This window comes from Brachionichthys hirsutus, chromosome 4 (genome assembly GCF_040956055.1).
Source record: "Brachionichthys hirsutus isolate HB-005 chromosome 4, CSIRO-AGI_Bhir_v1, whole genome shotgun sequence".
NCBI lineage: Eukaryota > Metazoa > Chordata > Actinopteri > Lophiiformes > Brachionichthyidae > Brachionichthys > Brachionichthys hirsutus.
This window is the reverse complement of record NC_090900.1, coordinates 4,174,119-4,193,713: the sequence shown is the minus strand read 5'-3', so window position 1 is coordinate 4,193,713 and position 19,595 is coordinate 4,174,119. Positions and strand designations below refer to the sequence as shown.

The following is a 19,595-nucleotide window of genomic DNA, read 5'->3' as shown; positions in this document are numbered from 1 at the left end:
CTGGGCCTCGGTGAACAGGGGTGTGCTGATTTGTGACGAGTGCTGCAGCGTTCACCGGAGTCTGGGCAGACACAGCTCGCAAGTCCGACACCTGACGCACACACCGTGGCCCCCCACTCAGCTCCAGGTGATGACCCCATCTAGGGGGGGGGGGGGGGGGGGGGGCGCTCTATTTATATATTATTGCTATGTTGTTCTATTTTAGTTCCCAGAGATGGAGAGTTATTGATCCCAGAATGCTGACAGTGCGTGTAATTGTACTTTTCCAGCATCACATCCTCGGCCGTATTGATTTTTCTCCATATAGAGCGGGCCGTTTCAGGAAGGAGACTCGGTGTTCTGACGCCACATTTACAGGTTTCATTAATCTCCTTTTCAACCTTAGATGGTTCAGACATTATACGGCAATGGCGCAAATTCAATATGGGAGCACTCTCTTCTGGACCCGGCGTCCGTGATGAGTGGCAAGCGCAAGGCCAACCCCCAGGACAAGCTGCAGTAAGTCGTTGTTCCAAACGGGGGGGGGGGGGGGGGGGAGGGGGGTTGCTTTTCACCTTCCCTTGATGCAAAACAAGAGGTTTTATCCTCGTACTTCCACGAGCCACCCTCGGCTATTCATTGTGTTTTTGGTTCGTGTCGCCACGACAGCCCAAACAAATCCGAGTTTATAAAAGCCAAGTATCAAATGCTGGCGTTTGTCCATCGCATGCCGTGTCGGGAGGACGACAGCTCGACGGCCAAGGATCTGAGCAAGGTGAGGAGAAAGCAAAAGTATGGCCGTCCTTATTTAGCTTTATGCAGTCACTGATTTGTTTGACCCCCCCCCCCCCCCCCAGCAACTTCATTCAAGCGTGCGCACCGGGAACCTGGAGACCTGCTTGCGGTTGCTGTCCCTAGGAGCACAAGCGAACTTCTTTCACCCCGTGAGACTTACTTCCTGCTTTCCTCTTTCCTCTTCCTTGCCGGGTTATCTTGTGTCGTATTTGCTAATCGTCTCACTCACCCCCTCCTCTAGGAAAAGGGCAACACTCCCTTGCATGTTGCTGCAAAGGCAGCACAAGTATCTCAGGCTGAATTATTAACCGTTTACGGGGCCGATCCGGGATCCCCTGATAGCAACGGGAAAACCCCCATCGACCACGCCAGGTTGGATATTTAGTGTTCACGCATGAGACCTGGTTGGCTCACAGTGTCACCTTGTCATTAATCACATAGCGGGGGGGGTTTATTTATATTTTTAAACGGCTCTTTGCAGGGAAGCTGGCCACCACGACCTGGCAGACAGACTGGTGGAGGTTCAGTTTGAGCTAACCGATCGACTGGCGTTTTACTTGTGCGGGAGAAGACCAGGTAAGCAGCAACGGAGATGTCCTGATTCCTGATGTTCCAGTTCACTCCCACCAGCTGAATAAAACCGACTTCCTGTATTCGATGGCAATTTTGAATTCACATTAGGCACTATGTAAAACGTGGTGATGATGATGATGATGAATATATTTATTAGATAGAATGTTAGGGTACAAGTACAGTCAAACAGTAGCATGTATTACAGTACAAGTACAGTCAAACAGTAGCATGTATTACAGTACGAATAAAGTCAAACATCCTGTCTAAGAGGAGCATTTCAAAAAAGCCCTTGCGGTCTTGTTTCCGTTGGAAGTCCTGGCGCTCAATAGAATTGCGTTTTCATTTCCTGTAAGTGTCGGTGTGACCCAGAACGTTCTCCTCCTTTTTCAGATCACAAAAGCGGCCAGCACTTCATCGTCCCACAGATGGCTGACAGGTAGGAAGCGCTGGCTCCGAATTGAGGCGATGCGATTGGTCTTTGAATGCGAGCGGTTTGCGGTTCAGTGAAAACGCAGAGTAGCTGCTTAAAGCACTTCAGAACAATGACTGTACCTTTTTCGCTTTCTTGCTCTCTATTGGTGGATCAGGAACGTGTGAGTATGACTCGGGATGTGCTTCTAGCGCAGGCATGGGCAAACCCAGGCCCGAGGGCCATATGCGGCCCGTTGGGCTATTTAATCCGGCCCGCCGAGCTTGTCCAAATTATATCATTAAATAAAATTGTATTATAATTAAACCTCATTCATTTGACTTTTTACCTGTAATGCTACCTGTAAAAGGTCAAATCCTTTAATGCAATAGCTTTCATGTGTCATTTATATTAGCTCACACAAACACTCCATCCATCCGTTCTTGGTCCGGCCCCTCTGTCAAATTTTAGAACCCATTGTGGCCCGCGAGTCAAAACGTTTGCCCACCCCTGTTCTAGCGGCTCTGCAGCAAACACTCATGGACGGTTTTGTCTTTTGTAGCAGTTTAGATTTATCAGAACTGGCCAAGGCAGCGAAGAAGAAACTGCAGTCGGTGCGTATATCTGGTGTCTTTTCCTGCGTATATCTGGTGTATTTTTCTGCGTATATCTGGTGTCTTTTCCTGCTTTTTTCTGGTGTCTTTTTCTGCGTATATCTGGTGTCTTTTCCTGCGTATATCTGGTGTATTTTCCTGCGTATATGTGGTGTATTTTTCTGCGTATATCTGGTGTCTTTTCCTGCGTATATCTGGTGTCTTTTCCTGCGTATATCTGGTGTCTTTTCCTGCGTATATCTGGTGTATTTTTCTGCGTATATCTGGTGTATTTTTCTGCGTATATCTGGTGTCTTTTTCTGCCTATATCTGGTGTCTTTTCCTGCGTATATCTGGTGTCTTTTCCTGCGTATATCTGGTGTCTTTTCCTGCCTATATCTGGTGTCTTTTCCTGCGTATATCTGGTGTCTTTTTCTACGTATATCTGGTGTCTTTTCCTGCGTATATCTGGTGTCTTTTCCTGCGTATATCTGGTGTCTTTTTCTGCGTATATCTGGTGTCTTTTTCTGCGTATATCTGGTGTCTTTTTCTGCGTATATCTGGTGTCTTTTCCTGCGTATATCTGGTGTCTTTTCCTGCGTATATCTGGTGTCTTTTCCTGCCTATATCTGGTGTCTTTTCCTGCGTGTATCTGGTGTCTTTTTCTGCGTATATCTGGTGTCTTTTTCTGCGTGTATCTGGTGTCTTTTTCTACGTATATCTGGTGTCTTTTCCTGCGTATATCTGGTGTCTTTTCCTGCGTATATCTGGTGTCTTTTCCTGCGTATATCTGGTGTCTTTTTCTGCGTATATCTGGTGTCTTTTCCTGCATATATCTGGTGTCTTTTCCTGCGTATATCTGGTGTCTTTTTCTGCGTATATCTGGTGTCTTTTCCTGCGTATATCTGGTGTCTTTTTCTGCGTATATCTGGTGTCTTTTCCTGCGTATATCTGGTGTCTTTTCCTGCGTATATCTGGTGTCTTTTCCTGCGTATATCTGGTGTCTTTTCCTGCGTATATCTGGTGTCTTTTTCTGCGTATATCTGGTGTCTTTTCCTGCGTATATCTGGTGTCTTTTCCTGCGTATATCTGGTGTCTTTTCCTGCGTATATCTGGTGTCTTTTCCTGCGTATATCTGGTGTCTTTTTCTGCGTATATCTGGTGTCTTTTCCTGCGTATATCTGGTGCTTTTCCTGCGTATATCTGGTGTCTTTTCCTGCGTATATCTGGTGTCTTTTCCTGCGTATATCTGGTGTCTTTTCCTGCGTGTATCTGGTGTCTTTTTAGCGTCTCTGCACTGCTCTCTCTTTTGCTTCAGTGTCCCGTTTCCTTCTTTTTGTGCAGCTCAGCAATCATTTATTCGAGGAGCTGGCCATGGACGTTTATGATGAGGTGGACAGACGAGAGACTGATGCAGGTAGAGTAGAATAAATGACCTGTAGGTCATGGTGTGTGTGGTGCGTTCAACCCCCCCCCACACACACACACACACACTGCAGCTGCACTCTGAAAACCGAACTGAATATGTACTATTTTTTTAGTATGGTTGGCGACACAGAATCACAGCACCCTGGTGACGGAGACGACTGTGGTGCCGTTCCTTCCCGTGAATCCAGAGTATTCATCGACACGGAACCAGGTGAGTCGGCTGTCCCCCCATCCCCCACATCCAAACGCCTTAATGGTTCCTTTTTTGTTGTTACCGCTGACTTTGATTTTTCTTGCTTAGGGAAGACAGAAGCTCGCCAGATTTAACGCTCACGAATTTGCGACTCTTGTGATCGACATTTTGAGTGATGCTAAGCGCAGGCAGCAAGGAAGTTCAGGAAGCAGTCCTAAAGGTCAGCGTCTCCTTCACGGTTGGGTGTGTGATGTGGAGCAAAGAACATACTTTAGCTTGTCTACGCTCCGCCTCCAGATAATGTGGAATTTATCCTGAAAAGCGCGGCTGGCAGGCAACGCAGCGGCAGCCAGGACAACGACCAGCCCGACTACGACAGCGTGGCGTCCGACGAGGACACGGATCAAGAGCTTCCCTCGAGCAAAGGAGACCGGACCAAGGTGTCCCGGCATCACTTTCACAGATGAGCCCCCCCCCCCCCGACCCCCCTCCGGTTGCTTGCACGCTTCTAACCCTTCTCTCCGACAGAGTCTGGACTCGGACCTTTCGGACGGCCCCATTACTATGCACGAATACGTGGAGGTGAAAAACGCGCTCTCTGCCTCCGAAGCCAAAATCCAGCATCTCATGAAAGCCAACAGCAACCTGAGCGACGAGCTGAGGCTGATGCAGAAAAAGGTATCCACCGTGCTGAAGCAATAAGAGTCACTAACACCTGGGGGGGGGGGGGGGGGGGGCTGGCGCAGTGGTCAGCAGCGCTATCGTCCATCGTCCTCTCTGATGTGGAGGCCCAGGCTGTAATGAGAGAAGAGCGATCCCAGTAGGAATGCTCTGTTGCAAGATTCAGCTGCTGCCCCCTCCCCTCCCCCCCCGCCGGGCCGCCCTCTGTGCTGGCCGGTCTCCAAGCTTCGATGTAAAGATGTTATTGTTGCTGCCTTACTTCACAAATAGTGTGTACTCTCCCTCTTCTTTTGTAGAGTTAAACGTACTCGCTCTAGAGTTACTAACACGCATGTTTTACGAAAGAAGAAGAAGAAGCATGAGGCCGTTGAAGGTTTTTAATGACTCACTGGAATTGTATGAGTGGGCCTTGCTTCATCGCATATCCACTGTTTTTTACTGCCTAGGATGTTTTTATTTATTGTTTGTGCAGCCGATCCAGACCGAGTACTTTTACTGTTTAACCATTTATAGATGGGACAGATGTTTCAGCTTGATGTTTTTTTTCCCTCATTGTTTTAAAGCCATTGGAAGGAGCATTGAGACCATTTGATTCTCTTGATTGTGTTTGTTTGATTCTCGGTTGTATATTAGAGGACAATAGAGGACACGTACAATGCTCTCGCCCCCTGCTGCTCTGGATGCTTTGATTTGGGGGGTCGTGTCATCTCGATTTTTTTCCCATTCTAAGACGACTCTTCTCAGAATTGTTGAGTCTGTCTGTCTGTCTGTGCTGCGGTTTCACTTCCACTTGAAACTGCGCCTGTGCTGCTTTACTTCCGCAAAAAGGCTTTTGCTTGCTTATTTATCGCTTTGCACATTCAGAACGAGACAGAAAGTCCCTCCTGAAGCAAACTTTAAAAGTGAAAATTAGAGAACGTAAATGTACATTTCTGGGTAAACACGTTCAAAGCCAAGATACCGATAGGAGAGCAGCACGTTTTTAGAACACGATGTTTCAATTTGGCAAATGAAACCTTTTGGTCACATGACTATTTTAGCGCTGTGAACGTGAAGTAGCTCAGAAAGAAGCTTCGCTTTGCTGAGAGCTCCTCTTAGTGTGTCGCTGACATCTCTTCCAGCTGCAAACTCTGCAAAGCGAGAACGTCTCTCTCAGGCGGCAGGTCCCAACCAATATCTATCAGATCCCCGGCGGTTCAGACTACCCCGACCCCTCCAGCCCCTCGGCCCTGAAACGCCGGCAGTCTGCACGGGCCAGTCGGCCCATGTCCATGTCCATGTATGAGACAGGCTCCGGCCTGAAGCCCTACCTCCCTAAAGGTGAAACTCCCTACCCGGAGGAGGGTGCCCCCACCCTGCAGCCCTTCCCACCTCATGTGAGTACGACCTGTTCCCTGCTCTCCTTTTGCTCGTTCCTCTCCACTGCCTTGTTTCCATGACTTTCCCCCTCATGTCTTCACTTGTCTGCATACTTTCCTCTATGACATAGTCCCCCCCCCCCCCCTTCTTCCTCACTTGCCACTGGCTAGCACTGCGCCACATCTAAGAATGTCCTCATCAAGCCGGCTAGCCGCGTTGATCCGTCTTTCACTGGGGTGCTGCTTGTTTGTAGACTTGAGATGCTTGTTGTTCTGAAATGCTCTAAAGGTTTTTGTACTTTGTTTTTATGTCGATGAAGCATTAAAACTACCATACAAATACTCCTGTGTTTTTTGTAATGCATGATAACTTCACAGACTCACTCTTCTCTCACCTGTTTCATCTCCCTCTCTGATCCTAATGAGGCATTTGAGCCCGTGATTCATCGTTTTATGGAACTTTTCTCTCGATCAATCCGCGATTCTTTTCCTTTTCCTGGACGCCGAGCTTAGAAAGGAAAAGATTATGATCTCGGGGAATAAATGCAAGGCGGATGATCTGCGCAAACGACGAAGCTCTTTTAATCTGGCTATGAAGCGCTGCTTTATCTCTGTGCCAAACCCTCTCAAATGAGAGAACGTTGCGATGTGAGCGTGAGCTCGTTGCACAACGCACATTACGCCGCGGGCGTCCTGGAGAGATTCACGGAAAACATTTCGTTTTAGTTTGTGTAAACATTTGTCTGTTTCCTTTTAGGGAATCTGTGTCCTTTTTTAAAAAATGTGATTTGAACCCTGTCTTTAGACGGAAAAAGGCGCTTTTGTGGCCACTTCGTCATCCCTCCCCTCATTTCCATCCACCCTGTCTTGGTCGAAGGACGAAAGCTATCAAAAGGTTAAGTACATCCTCACTCGGCCCAGGCCTCCTGGGACGCAGCGAATCCACCCGGGCCTTCGCCATTTCTACTTCCTCCCACTCGTTTAACGGCCTTTGTCCGCTTGGATGTTGCTCCTCGCCTGCATGAGCCACTCCCGAATCAGCCGCTCTGCCTGTCACAAACGGCGTCCTCCTCAAGGTGCGGCTGGACGAGAGGACTTTTTTGCACCAGTGAATGCTGATAAGGAAATAACACCTGCGTAGCAGCGCTCGCTAATTTTAATGCTGTCGTTCTTTGCACCAGAAACCCGTTTGTTGTTGTTGTTTTAACAACGTGTAAGGAGAAATGAAGTAGAGTCATGTCTGGATTACCGGTAGCTTGTTGGTTAAAGACGTTTTCCATTGAAAGCACCCACAGGATGACGAGAAGCCCCTTTTTAACCCCCGTCTCTAACGAAAGCTTGACTCTTTTGCACAGTGCACAGTTCCAGCAGCATGCGCTCACTTCTCTAACATCTCTCCTGGTGAAGCAGAAGAAAGTTCCAGCTAAATGTTTGCAAACTGCATTTATACACGCGAGCACACAGGCGGGAGCACTATTGCTGTTCTCGTTTCTAAAGACGGCTTTTCGTGTCCGATAGTGAAGCTGCATGAAGATGAGCTCCCAAGCGTCTCAGATCGCAGTTGGATGCGAGAAGAAATCGACCCCGGCTTCCCGTGACGCACCTAAAAGTTGCGTTGCTTGTGCTGAGCTCGTCTGAAGCAACGCTCTGGCGTCTACTTCTGCTTAGTTTGGACAAAGAGTGTCCGGACTCTCATCTCTCCATATGCAAATTAATATATATATTCAAATCAGCGTAAGTGGGTTACGCCCACTGAATAATCTGTTTTGCTCATCCTGCACTGATGCTTCAATGTGATTAGCATGTGTTCTTGCTTCACAGTAGTGTTGTGGCAATATTGCTATTGAGTTTTTCGGTTTTAATGTAGCAAACGACTAAAACATGTCATAAAATTTCATCAAGTGTGTATAATTGTCCACTTTTTGGTTTTACACGCACAAAGGTAAAGATGAGTTTGACTTGTTTATTTTCACATTCTGGCTAGTTCTCACCATCGTACCCTCGGCGTGACCTTTTTTTTTTTTCCCCGATATTGCGACAGCCCTGCTTAACCGTTGTATTCGGCGAAATGGCGCTTTCACTCGTTTGCGTTGGAATCTGAGGGACGAAGAGCAGGACGGGTTCAACGTGCGTGTTTGTAATTGGCCTGTTGGTTGCGACGCCGCGTTGGAATCTCATCGCAGCTGTTTCTGGTTCTTATAGCCTGACGTGAAACGTTTAGCGTGAGACACTTTCTTTTTTCTTTTTCTTCCTTTTTTTTGCCGTCTCCCTGCCTTCCAGGCCTCGAAGTTGGAGAAACAAAGCAGCATGCCGGAGAGCGACTACGACAACACATTCAATGACTCTGAGATGGACGATTCAGGGTAAGAGCCGAGCAACGGGCGATAAGACGCCAGGAAGCGGTGAAATAACTGTTGGGTTTAAGAGTGAAAACAAGCAGCGATTTCTTTTTTGGCGGCGTTCCTGATTTCTTCAGAATTTCCCTCCTCAGTTTGTGCAGGAGGGGGCGGCTGAGGAGCAGCGGCTGGCTGGGGGAGGGCAGCTCTATCCCCGAGCTGGACGATCCGGAGGCGGAGGCGGACCCCACGCTTCCCAGCACGGAGGACGTCATCCGCAAAACCGAGCAGATCACGAAGAACATCCAAGAGCTGTTGAGAGCTGCTCAGGAGAACAAGCACGACAGGTCAGACTCGGAACACGAGCTTCATCACTCTGTGACCTGTCGGGCTTTCCTTTCATCCCCCCCCCCTTACACTCGCCGGTACTCTTTTAAGTTGTTCCCATCTTCTATCATTTCCCCCCTCCTCATCCTCTGTTTCGATGATGCTGTCATGGTGACCCCTCACCCCTGTGAGCAGACCGTACGAGCGTGAAGGCGCTCGCCGGCTCAGGCACAGCCTGGGATGCTTCAGCACTCTGGTGCCCTGGGCCGAGAAAGCGGCCCCGCCCCTGCAGCCGCTCGGCCTCCGGTCCGCTGACCCCGCCTCCTGGTACTCTGGGCCTCTGTCCCTGCCTCCCAGGCACCGTTTTATTTTCTGACTCACCCGCTCTCCCCCGTCTCTCGCCTGCTGACACGCTGGGGAATGTGTTCAGTCTAAACTTCTAGGAGAACTGATGGTGCCTTAGCATTAGCATTAGCTTTAGCTTTACGTCCATGCAGTGCCTTGCGTCTCTGACACTGGGGACCGTATTTGGAGTGACACACGTCTCAGGTTGATGTTTGCTACGTAAAGAGTGACTAGAGCGAATGTCGTGTACTTACAATGCTAAACAATAGCATGATGTTGACGTTAACCTGAAGATGAAGATTGTGCATGGTTTGTGCGATGTATATTATTCTTGCATGTTTCATTGTTGCCCCCCCCAATAATATTCTGGATATATCACCAGTGTCTCCTCTCCTCACAGCTTTATACCCTGCGCAGAAAGAATACACGTGGCTGTGACAGAAATGGCCGCCCTCTTCCCCAAGGTATGAACCAAGTTGTTTTTCCACTACAGAAGGAAGAGACGGGATTTTATTTCTTGGATTATAAAGTGTAGCTGCAGTAAAACCTCGACACGCGAGCGCTTTGACTCACGAGTGTTCCGAGACGCGAGCATAAATTTCGTCGTTTCTCTGCAGAAGCCACGCTCGGACACGGCGAGAGGCTCCCTGCGCTTGTTGACCTCCAGTGCCTACCGGCTGCAGAGCGAGTGCAGGAAAGCGGCGCCTCCAGAGGGCTGCCCAGGCCCAGACATGCAGCTGGTCACGCAGCAGGTCATCCAGTGCGCTTATGACATCGCCAAGGCCGCCAAGCAGCTTGTGACCATCACCACTAAGGAGAATACCAACTAACAGTACTTACAGGGCCGCATCTCAGTTTTTTTCTTATAAATACTGTATTTTTAAGTATTTTGATTTTTGGAATTTGTGAGATATGTGTGCATGTTTTTTTTATTATTATTATTTATGAATAAACTCAGAGGGCAGAAGTCAGCCGATGTTTTAACAGCACAGTTTCTCATGAGGTTAAACGATAGCAACAAACATTGCAGCGCCTCGCTGGACCGGGAACTGTAATGGATTTTAAACTTAGGCTGACAGTTGTAGTAAAACAAGCTTAGCTTCAACTCATCTTTAATGAGTTCCAAATATAAAATATGTATTATTGAGCTAAAGAATTTAAGCACAGTTCAGAAAATCCACCTCATTAACAGTCCAAAGAACAGCCAGCATAAATACATGTAGCTCTTTTTGTCCTGTCTGTGAATGCTAACTTGTTCAGGGGCTAAATTATGTTCCTCGCCAACGCTAAGATGTTATATTAAATTAAAATAATTAGTGTGCGTCTAATTGTCTCCACATGTCTCTCTAGTCTGCCGTCTTCTGTGCCATTGCAAACGTTGGTGATGTTACTGCAAGCTAACAGCCATATTGTCTGCCTGTGTGTATTTAATGTGCAACGTACGGGATCGAACTCGAGACATCTCCTGTATAATTGCGCAAACCGGCGTTCATCCTCAGCGAGTGTTATCAGAGATCGTTGTCATTTTTTAAATCTAAGCTATTGTCCCTCTCTGTGCTCTCAGCCGAGTGCAGGGATGTATCATGTGATGCAGCTGCAACGTTACATTTTGGAAGATGAATTATTTTATAAATAAACCTAATTTATAACTAGTGTGTCATTTTTTCACTGACTTAAAAATACAGAATTGATTCATCATTTTTATTAAATAGTGTACAAATTCAGGATAAAAAAACTATACAAAATTACATAAATTCAACATGCCATATACGAACAGAAACGAATTAAATAATAAACATAGATATTGCCTCAGAACTTATAACCCTTCAGTATATAAAATGCATTTTTTTTAATAACAAATTAGTCTAGAAATAATAGCCGTGTGACAAAACTCAGTCCTTAAACAGGGGTAAAGGTTTTTTTTATAAATAGCAGCTATTTCTGTCTTCCAAACTATATTCAAAATTCTCTCTTGAGTCTCTCCCCTGCAGCTAAGCAGGAAGTCTCTAAAAGGGATTCCTAAATCGGACCGTGACCAGCATGGACTGCACTAACATCACGAGTATGTCACTGTTTGAAAACCATTTGGAAAACTGAGAAGCAAGTAGAAAAATAATCATCTCCAGTCTCTTTTGTCTTCAGTCTTGCAGGTCGCTCACATCCAGGCTGATCGAGGTCTGCTGAAAATCTGAAACGGAGAGTTTAAAACGCATTTACATTAAAAGCCACGCCGGAGCTGAAAAAGGAACACTTGGGTTCACGAGATCCCGCAGCTTGACTTTAATCCAGTACCTTTTCCTGGTACCCTTTCTTTGCCATCCTCAGCCTCTCCAGCCTCAGCTCCTCCTCCTGAATTTTAAAGGCCTCCATGTCCTCCTCCTCCTCTTGCTCTCTCCTACGCTGCTCCTCCCTCTGCTCTTGGCGCTTCTGCTCCACCTGCAGTTTCGACACACAAGCTTAGGCATCAAATGTACTTTCGTATGGTACTATTGTGTTATATTTAGAGACCGGCAGGTGTAGGAAGAGTGCAGAGAAAACACAAAACACTGCACTGAGCTAACCTGAGCATTAATCTCCTGCAGCCGTGCTGTTCTACGGCCCTCCTCTTGCTCCCTCTCCTGGCGTCCCGTCTCTTTCTCCACCTCCAGCTCTTGTATCAACTCCTCTCGTCTCCTCAGGGACTCCTCCTGAGCCTCGCCGTTTTTCTGCATCTTTAGCTCCAGCTGCTGCTGTCTCCCTTCAAGCACCTTTCATCAAAAAATAAAAATAAAAAGACAGGAGAGACTGTTTAGTCTTCACACATTCTGACTTCAGTGCAAAGATAGATTTTGGTTTTTAAATCCCATCACCTCTTGCATGAGCCGTTCTCTGGCCTTTCTCTCCTTCTCCCATAGCTCTTCTCGTTTCCTCCACACGTGTTGGGCTTCGTGTCTTAAATGCACGAGATCATTCGCTTTGAGGATAAGCAGAGGTCCCTGCATGCAGAGTCAGAGTCGCTCACCTGTACAGCAAGTCAAACTCAGCCTCTCTCTCCCGCTCCAGCTGAAGCTGCTCTTCGATGATCAGTTTCATCCAAGCAGCGTCAGCGACGGCCCTTTCTCTGCGTGCGGTCTCCAACCTCTTGTCCTCCTCCTCGCCTTCCAGCAAGGAGGCGAGGATTTTACGGTCGGCCTCCTAGTCGGCATGCAGGGGTTTTACGGTAGGCGTCAAAGCGAGGCAGGCTGGATTGCATGCAGAAACCTATGCTGTATGAAAAGACGCTCCAGTGCACTGACCAGCTCCTCCTGCACTTGCTGGGCTCGCTGCTTCAGCTGAGTACGATATTGCCGGATCAAGAAACGTCTGGTGGAACACAAATCTAAATCAGCCCAAACCCTCATCAGAGTCAACTATCGTTTCACTCCTGGTCGGTTGGCTGCAGAAAAAGCTTCATTTACCCCATCTCAGAGTTCTTCCTCTTCTCCTCCACCTCTCTCCGCTCCGCCTCCATTTTCTCCAGCGCCCACTGCTTGACCAGCAGAGCATCTTGCTCCTTCTTTAGGCGAGTTGCCTTCGAGTAAAAAAAATGCTTTAAAAAACCCACTTTCACGACATTGTTTCTCATTTCTTTCGCAATACTTCCGACGTACCTCCTCTTCCCTCAGCTTCAATTCTTCCATCTGCTTGCAAAGCTCTTCTGCCCTCCTGCGCTCCTCCACCTTCTTGTTCTCCTCTGCCTCCCTCATCCTCTCCAGAGCCTCTTTTCGGGTCTTTTCAAACTCGTTTTCAAAGCGTCTCTCCTCCTCCTGCGCCGCCGCTTCTTGCTGTATGTTTGGAGAGCTGGGTCACTCACAGTAGGCGACTAAATATTGTCAAATAAGTATCACGTCGAATGGATTCAGCCGAGTAGACTTCAGACTTGATATTGTGCTCATGGAGGACATTCCCCTTCTAAATCCAGTTATGCAAAACTTTTTGTTAAACTTCAAGGACTTGCGCCTTCACTGTGTCATCACTGCTTTGATGGTGTGGGTACGAGCCACTTTCTCCACAATGCGGTTTGAATACAACTGGATTATGCATATTCATTAGCCATACATAATTAGCGGGAGACTAATGGAGTCTTTTAAATCGAAAAGATTTCATCTGACAACTGCGATGAATCCCTTACCTGTTTTTTTCCAGATATTTGCTCCTGCCATTGGCTGAAAACATAATCTTTATGTAAATCCGATGCGACCTGCGGACAGTGAGGAGTAGTGGCACACACAGGACAGATAAACAGACGGATTTCACCGCAGCACAATGGATACCAGAGCGTTTACTCATCAGTAGGCTCAGGTTTATAAAAAAAAAGACGTCACATCACATCAAGTATTAGTTCTAAATCAAGTGAAGGTCTTGAAAAGTCTCAGCTCTCTCCCCTTGTTCAATCCTTTTGAAGCACAAGATCATCACAAGATTCCCGAAGCCCATCATGTCCTCAATGGTTTGGTTGGCAGCCCGCCACATTTCAGGGATAGATTAAAAGATTTACCTCTCGTAAGTCTTGGTTGTTTTTCTTCCAGTGTTCTCTCAGCAGCTCTTGGGCAAGCTAGGGATGAAAAAGGGAAAATACAAATGTAATACACTGGAAATAGAGTATATATTAAAAAAAGGGGAGGGGGGGGGGGGCAACCTTTTTCCTTCTTTCTTCTCTCGCTGTGCGGAGCTCTTCCGTTTTTTGCACCAGCTGACCTGCCAGTGTGCTCCTGTTAGGGACCAATCCCCTGAGCTCCGCCTCCAGCTGGTCCCGCTCCTCTTGCAGCATGGCCCTGAGCCGATTCCTGCGCTGCTCCAGGCTGGCCTCCTTCTCCTCTTCCACTCTCTGTTTATGATACGCTGACATACTGACAGCACGTTTAAAAAAAATAAAAATAAATGAATTTGATCAAAAACCAACCGGTGACAAAATATTACCAGATTAGTCCTGTATGTGCACACATACGCAGCAACACCACACATTTATGTATACTGTATGTGTATATATATACACACACACACACAGAAATGTCAGACCTACTGATGTTAGAATTCATTTGGCACATTGCTTTGTACATCACTGCACCAGTTTGCCAATTATGTTAAACAGAGACCTCACATGTGCCACTTTTTTTTTTTAACCGAATATCTTTCCCTCCGTTTCAAAAAAAATTATTGCATCAACAAGACCTCGTTAAAAAAACAACAACAAAAAACCTCCATCCACAGCTAACCGCATAAGCGCGTTGTTAAACTAATTCATAAGCATTGCTAAACAAATCGGCGGAGTAGTTCCGCAAATCCTATCCAATCAGAACGCTCCGAGTGACGTCAGGCTCGTTCGTGTGGACCGACGAGGAGGCAGAATTGCTCTTTAACGTAGTTTTGGAACATAACGGCAATAAGCGATAAGTTTTGAAGGCATCCGTGCTGTGTCTGAATGTAAACACGGGTCGCACACATATGACGTCACGTCAGTGACAGCATGCCACAGCAGTCCTGGTCGCGGAGTGACGTTTCTAAACTTCAAACTTTGTTTACAGGCGTCCACAACCGGAGTTTTCCTAAATGTTCACTTTGGCCGGAGTTTTCAAAAACCCTTCGTTTTTATTCAGATAAATATTCGGTTTCGTGTGGATGCTCGACCAAACCGAGGAAAAATATCTTCGTTTTTGGAGCTACCCGGCTGCGTGTGTACGTAGAAAGTATCTGAATCTCCATTCTTACCCTCCATTTGCACTCTGGTGGGAGGGAGACAAATAAAATATATACAATAACAGATGCAGAGTTATATTGCTTTATCTTTGCCTGCCTACCTGCGCTGGTAGGAGAGGCGGGAGGTCCACGCAGCTTGTCTCTGGCCGCGGACGTTCTGCTCCCTGAAGTAGCGAGCATGCAGCTCCCACTGCTGCCGCCAACGAGCCTCCTGCTCCCGCTGCCGGGCGAACTGCGCGGCCATCGCCCGGGACGAGAGGGTCGGCAGAGCCATAGGAGCTGAACCGTGAATAAAATGCATCATAAGCAGCGAGTTCTCTGTAGCTAACAGCTTAGCCCTGAATACAACTAGCAACACTGTTTCATTTTACAGTTCTTGCTGATTTGGGGGGTTGTTCTCCGTGTGAAGACCACAAAGACAGAAGAATCAAAAGCAACCAACAAAGTGTAGATATTACAGCATAAATACCGTTATAACTCCCGTTGTGAAAGGGAACTGCTTTCTCTTGAAGTTGAAAATCCGGCGCGTCCACCCCAGACTTCCTAGTTACTCTCACGCTACGGGGCGCAGTAAAGGTCAAAAAACTAGGAGACGAAGAAAAAGCGAAGGGCATATTTGCATAAATGCTACAAGTTTAATGCTTCATTCTTCTTCTATGTTTACTTATAAAATAGAAAATCCGACTATATTATCGTGTACAGTTTCCTTTTTAGTACTTTGAGCGACATGCAAAAAAAAAGTTTCAAAGTCATTGTATGTTCATATTTATATATTTGACCCATTAAGATGATTTGATTTACGATTTCGATTTCGAATTATTATAACAGTAGTAGTACTATAAATTATTTGCTGTTGCATAATTACAATATGTTACAATATATATTGAAACCACTACTAAAATAAAAAATAAACAATGGTTCCAGATTTTTGAATCACAGCTACGTATGACTAATGACAGAACAGACGAAGTAAGTAATTTCTGATAAATACATCTAAATAAATAGACAATCTGATCATCAGTTTGAGACGTTCCACAAGAGTCCATCAGTGGGAAGTAAAGCTACATGTGATGATGAAAGGAGGCCTCCAGAGCAATCTGCTGCTGTTGGATTCTGACTGACTGCTCCTCTAATAGCAGAAGTTGTCTGTCCTTTCAACCGACAGGTGGCGATGACAGGCATCTATTAGTAACAAGTCCGTACCGTTGGCTGGATATTCAACAATTACCTGGGTTCATGGTAGGTGACGCATGCACGCGCGCGTGTGTGCATGAGAGAGGATACCTGTGTGTGTGTGTGTGTTCTCTCTGGTTGGGGGACTTCAAGCTCTCTGCTGTCACTGTAGATCTCCAGTGGAGCCTGACAGCCTGTTGCTATTCCTTCATAAAGTGTGTGTGTGACCAGAGAGATGGCTCTGTTGATGGAGCACCAGTTCAGACAGCTGCCGGCTGACAGGCAGGTGGAAACAAGGCCGTTTTTAGAAGCTGTGTCTTACCTTCCACCATTCTTTGGTAAGTGATGTTTCCAGTGTTGACACAGCGGAGACTTTTAAAGTACTTCTGACGTTTTGTTGAAATACATGTACCGGTAGTCTGAAGGCTGATGATATTCTTTTTAAGCATGTAGATTTATAAGGTACAACAGCAAAGGTAAATGGACAAAATATGTTATGGGCTACTCAGAATAACCGCATTAAACATGATCCGTCTCAACAGATATTACAAATGTTTTCCATGAATATAACACAAAATGCTACTTTTAATGTCTGCTGCAGCCTCAAAATGATTCAACTCCTTCTCGACAAATGTCTTTAATATGTTGATGAGACCCTTAACCTGCTGTGACCGGCTGTAAACTAGACGCATGACCAGGCAGCAGCGTTTTATAGAGGTCCAGAGGAATCTTAGCCCATTCCCCGTGGCAAAGGCCGCCGGTTTTCTAATATTCATGTGTTCATGTGCTACAATCACCTTCTTCAAATCCAACCACTGATTTTTCTATGGGATTCGAGTCAGACAACCGTAGGCCATTTGAATGTCCCTGGACCTTTTCTGAAACCAATCCTCGTTGGGCTTTGAGTCATTCTTGGGATCATCGCTGTTTCAGAATGTCCAATGATGCCCCAGCTTTGTTGGAGAATAGTTTGGGGTCGAACCAAGAGGAGGCAAAGCATGACATTTTCATTACTTTGTGGGGGGCAAGATGTTTTCTTCTTCTTCCCATCACAATCGCTGTTTCCAGTGCCTTTGGGAGCCAAGCCAAGGAAAGGAAAGGAATCAAAAGCTCTCTGCACGGCGGATTAAAAACAAACAAACAACAACTTTGCTTAATAAACAGAAAAGTTGTCAGGGAAATATGTCGCAACTCTTTTTTCCCCAAGCAGAATAAAATTATCTTCCCAAACGCTAATGTTTTTTGGACCGCCTTTCTCTCAATCAAGCTGTCCACTGTCCCTTTGCATGCATAATTTAATCCATTGGCCTGGATTTTAAGTTGTGAAAATTGATTAGCATACGGTGTTGAGTTCCCCTTGCCCATTCAGCGGCGGCATGGTGCGCCCGGGCATCTTTGTGTAACTTCATTCTGTATTAATATGCCAAAGGTCCTCTATTGAATTCGCCATGTGAAACCCTTGAGAGTACGTCTGACCTAAAACTTTTTCCTGCAAGCTAATAAAGTCCTGCATCATCCAGAGAGTCGTTTCTAGTTTTGCTTCATGAGTGTGCTGCTGTGCTTCCTGACTCCTCTTCTAGCAGGACAACATATTAGTCCTGCAAACTCTGTCCACCTCCCACCTGAGAAGAGGTCTTACTATACCCCAAATAATCGCTACCTTTGTGTGTTGAATAGCAAGAACTGGAAAAAAATAATGGCATTTGGGACTAATTCTTGTTCAGCTTGTATATTTTAGCATTATTTCAATCCATTAAAAGTTAATTTCAGAGTTGATTCATGGCCTGTTGTCTACAGAGGTGCTGTCTATTTGAACAAAAGCCATGTGAAGAGAGTGGAAAACATGGAGGGAGCAATACAAGAGGAGGATGTCTGTGAAACGAGAGACGTTTCCGTCCGCGTTGCCGTGATGCATCCCGCTGGCACAATGCAGCAGACTGCCGTGTTGTTTCCTCGAGCATCTTAGAAGGAGAAAGCCGTCTGTGGTGTGATAAAGCAGGAGCGTGTGTTCACGGTCCCTTCATCACACTCTCAGGTGCTCCAGCGGAGATGTTGCTAAGTGTCAAGCTCGACTGGGGCACAGCGCTCCAGGATGAAATCACAAGTAAATTCATTTAGACATCTTCACATTGTTATATTAATTTGGGATTCACAGGGTTTTCCCAGATTCTGCTCCAAGGGGGGGGGGGGGGGGGGGGGGGGGCTGTTTTCCATGATAGTTTTGTGACTCAATCTGCTGACTTTACCCATTGTGTGCGTGTCAAGTTTGTCTGGTGTTGGTCAAAATTGAGTTAAAATGTTGGTTGGCCTAAACATTTTTGAACGGATTTCCCCATTAGCTTGTATATATAAATGACTTATTATTGCATTCATTCATTTTGGATTGGTCAGTGTTCAGTCTGCATATGAAGCATCGGTTTTGGACGATCAAACCAAAGAGCCTGGGAAGGTGAAGAGTATTGTGCCACCGCTGAATTAATATTCACCAAAACAAGTTGTAAAAAAATGCCCATATTCTAATGATGTCCGATTATGACCTTCATGTAAGTTTTCACTCTTTGAAGTCTGTAAATAATTAATGCTATCCTGTAAATATTCTTCCTCAGACTGCCTTGGCTCTGCAATTTTTGCACCCATAAAAGCTGACATATCTGGCAACATCACAGTGAGTATGAGTTCGGCCTGTTTCTCCACGCTTGGATGTCTCATGAAATGTTCCAGTGTAATGATAAAGAGTTTAATTTAATAGAAAATCAGGGCAGTTTATGACACCAACCCGGTGAGGTTCAAGACGCTGCAGCAGATCTTAGAAGCGGAGAAGGAAATGCACGGAGCCCAGTGGCCCAAGGCCGGAGCGACGCTGGCTCTCATGTGGCTAAAGAGGTTTGAGAAGCTCTTCACTTTATATAGATTTCCAATCGTTCCATGTTTGTTATATTTGAGCAAAGGTTCCACCCACAACCAATGTGCATGTCCCTTTTAACAACCAGGGGTCTACGATTCATTCAAGTCTTCCTGCAGAGTGTGGCGGATGGAGAAAAAGACGACGGCAACCCAAACCTCCTTCGAGTCAACGTCGCCAAGGCCTATGAAATAGCCTTGAAAAAGTATCATGGCTGGCTGGTGCAGCAGTTCTTCAAGGTGAGTGAAGGGTATTTTCTGAGAGTGCATTTGCATATCAAAAGTATCTTTTAATAATTTATGTATTTGCCCTTTTAGGTCTCTCTTTTCGCTGCTCCCTATAAATCAGATTTCCTGAAGGCACTCTCCAAGGGTCGGGATGTCAAGGAAGAGGAGTGCTATGAAAAAATAAGAAAATTCCTGGTCAACTTCTCTGCCACTGTCGATGCTATTTACGAGATGTACAATAAGATGAACGCTGATCTCGATTGCACCGCCTGACAGCAGGATGTTCCTCATTCCTGACATGTTTCCAGCTCACTGCAGGAGTATATTCATCAAATGTGGCCACTGTAAATCAAAGGCTTGTGCTGTTAATAATCGTCTGCGTGTCTGTTCTTCACTGTTGTTTGGCTCTGGGACGAAGCACACACAGTTTTAAACCCTGCATGTCTTTGACAAATCCTGTTTCTTCACGTGAAAACATAGTTTTGTTTGAAAAGTAGTAGCCTATTTTAACAAACGTGATAAAATGTCTATAAATGTCATTCATAACTTGAATATTTTAAA

The 19,595-nt window shown here is 46.1% G+C and overlaps 3 protein-coding genes across 4 annotated transcripts in view; 2 read left to right on the top strand and 1 right to left on the bottom strand.

Moving 5' to 3' along the window:
* The window catches only part of git2a (G protein-coupled receptor kinase interacting ArfGAP 2a), an 11,616-nt gene extending 950 nt beyond the window's left edge, over nt 1-10,666 (top strand). Inside the window, exons 2-20 of one of the 2 annotated variants that reach the window (XM_068738842.1) lie at nt 2-127; nt 386-498; nt 649-754; nt 837-923; nt 1,016-1,146; nt 1,256-1,350; nt 1,738-1,783; nt 2,319-2,370; nt 3,694-3,766; nt 3,891-3,988; nt 4,079-4,190; nt 4,268-4,410; nt 4,499-4,648; nt 5,773-6,027; nt 6,815-6,904; nt 8,290-8,372; nt 8,501-8,692; nt 9,418-9,481; nt 9,635-10,666. In XM_068738842.1, coding sequence (XP_068594943.1) covers nt 2-127; nt 386-498; nt 649-754; nt 837-923; nt 1,016-1,146; nt 1,256-1,350; nt 1,738-1,783; nt 2,319-2,370; nt 3,694-3,766; nt 3,891-3,988; nt 4,079-4,190; nt 4,268-4,410; nt 4,499-4,648; nt 5,773-6,027; nt 6,815-6,904; nt 8,290-8,372; nt 8,501-8,692; nt 9,418-9,481; nt 9,635-9,847 — 2,229 coding nt within the window. In that variant the 3' untranslated portion in view covers nt 9,848-10,666. The remainder of the gene's footprint in view (nt 1; nt 128-385; nt 499-648; nt 755-836; nt 924-1,015; nt 1,147-1,255; nt 1,351-1,737; nt 1,784-2,318; nt 2,371-3,693; nt 3,767-3,890; nt 3,989-4,078; nt 4,191-4,267; nt 4,411-4,498; nt 4,649-5,772; nt 6,028-6,814; nt 6,905-8,289; nt 8,373-8,500; nt 8,693-9,417; nt 9,482-9,634) is intronic. The other variant, XM_068738843.1, reaches the window with a different exon arrangement.
* A 50-nt stretch (nt 10,667-10,716) lies between these two features.
* tchp (trichoplein, keratin filament binding) lies at nt 10,717-15,264 on the bottom strand. The gene is made up of 13 exons (XM_068738690.1): nt 15,202-15,264; nt 14,834-15,011; nt 13,675-13,885; nt 13,534-13,590; nt 13,168-13,236; nt 12,647-12,820; nt 12,455-12,567; nt 12,293-12,359; nt 12,019-12,191; nt 11,867-11,948; nt 11,579-11,764; nt 11,310-11,453; nt 10,717-11,205 (listed from the first exon to the last, which is right to left on the bottom strand). Exons 2-13 carry the CDS (start codon nt 15,004-15,006, stop codon nt 11,173-11,175), a joined length of 1,482 nt encoding a protein of 493 aa, XP_068594791.1. The 5' UTR covers nt 15,007-15,011; nt 15,202-15,264; the 3' UTR covers nt 10,717-11,172.
* An 876-nt stretch (nt 15,265-16,140) lies between these two features.
* On the top strand, nt 16,141-19,307 carry gltpa (glycolipid transfer protein a). Its single transcript, XM_068760790.1, has 5 exons — nt 16,141-16,243; nt 18,512-18,570; nt 18,655-18,788; nt 18,896-19,046; nt 19,125-19,307. Exons 1-5 carry the CDS (start codon nt 16,141-16,143, stop codon nt 19,305-19,307), a joined length of 630 nt encoding a protein of 209 aa, XP_068616891.1.
* Nucleotides 19,308-19,595: the final 288 nt, after the last annotated feature.

Bases quoted from the DNA above. Each gene is read 5' to 3' on its own strand.
- tchp (XM_068738690.1), bottom strand. From the start codon at position 15,006: ATGGCTCTGCCGACCCTCTCGTCCCGGGCGATGGCCGCGCAGTTCGCC. The intron at 13,591-13,674 runs GTTGCCCCCCCC...TTTCATCCCTAG, and splicing joins GAGAAGAAAGAAGGAAAAAG to CTTGCCCAAGAGCTGCTGAG. The intron at 11,765-11,866 runs GTGATGGGATTT...TTTTGATGAAAG, and splicing joins GAGAACGGCTCATGCAAGAG to GTGCTTGAAGGGAGACAGCA.
- gltpa (XM_068760790.1), top strand. From the start codon at position 16,141: ATGGCTCTGTTGATGGAGCACCAGTTCAGACAGCTGCCGGCTGACAGG. The intron at 16,244-18,511 runs GTAAGTGATGTT...ATTCTTCCTCAG, and splicing joins TTACCTTCCACCATTCTTTG to ACTGCCTTGGCTCTGCAATT. The intron at 19,047-19,124 runs GTGAGTGAAGGG...TTGCCCTTTTAG, and splicing joins TGGTGCAGCAGTTCTTCAAG to GTCTCTCTTTTCGCTGCTCC.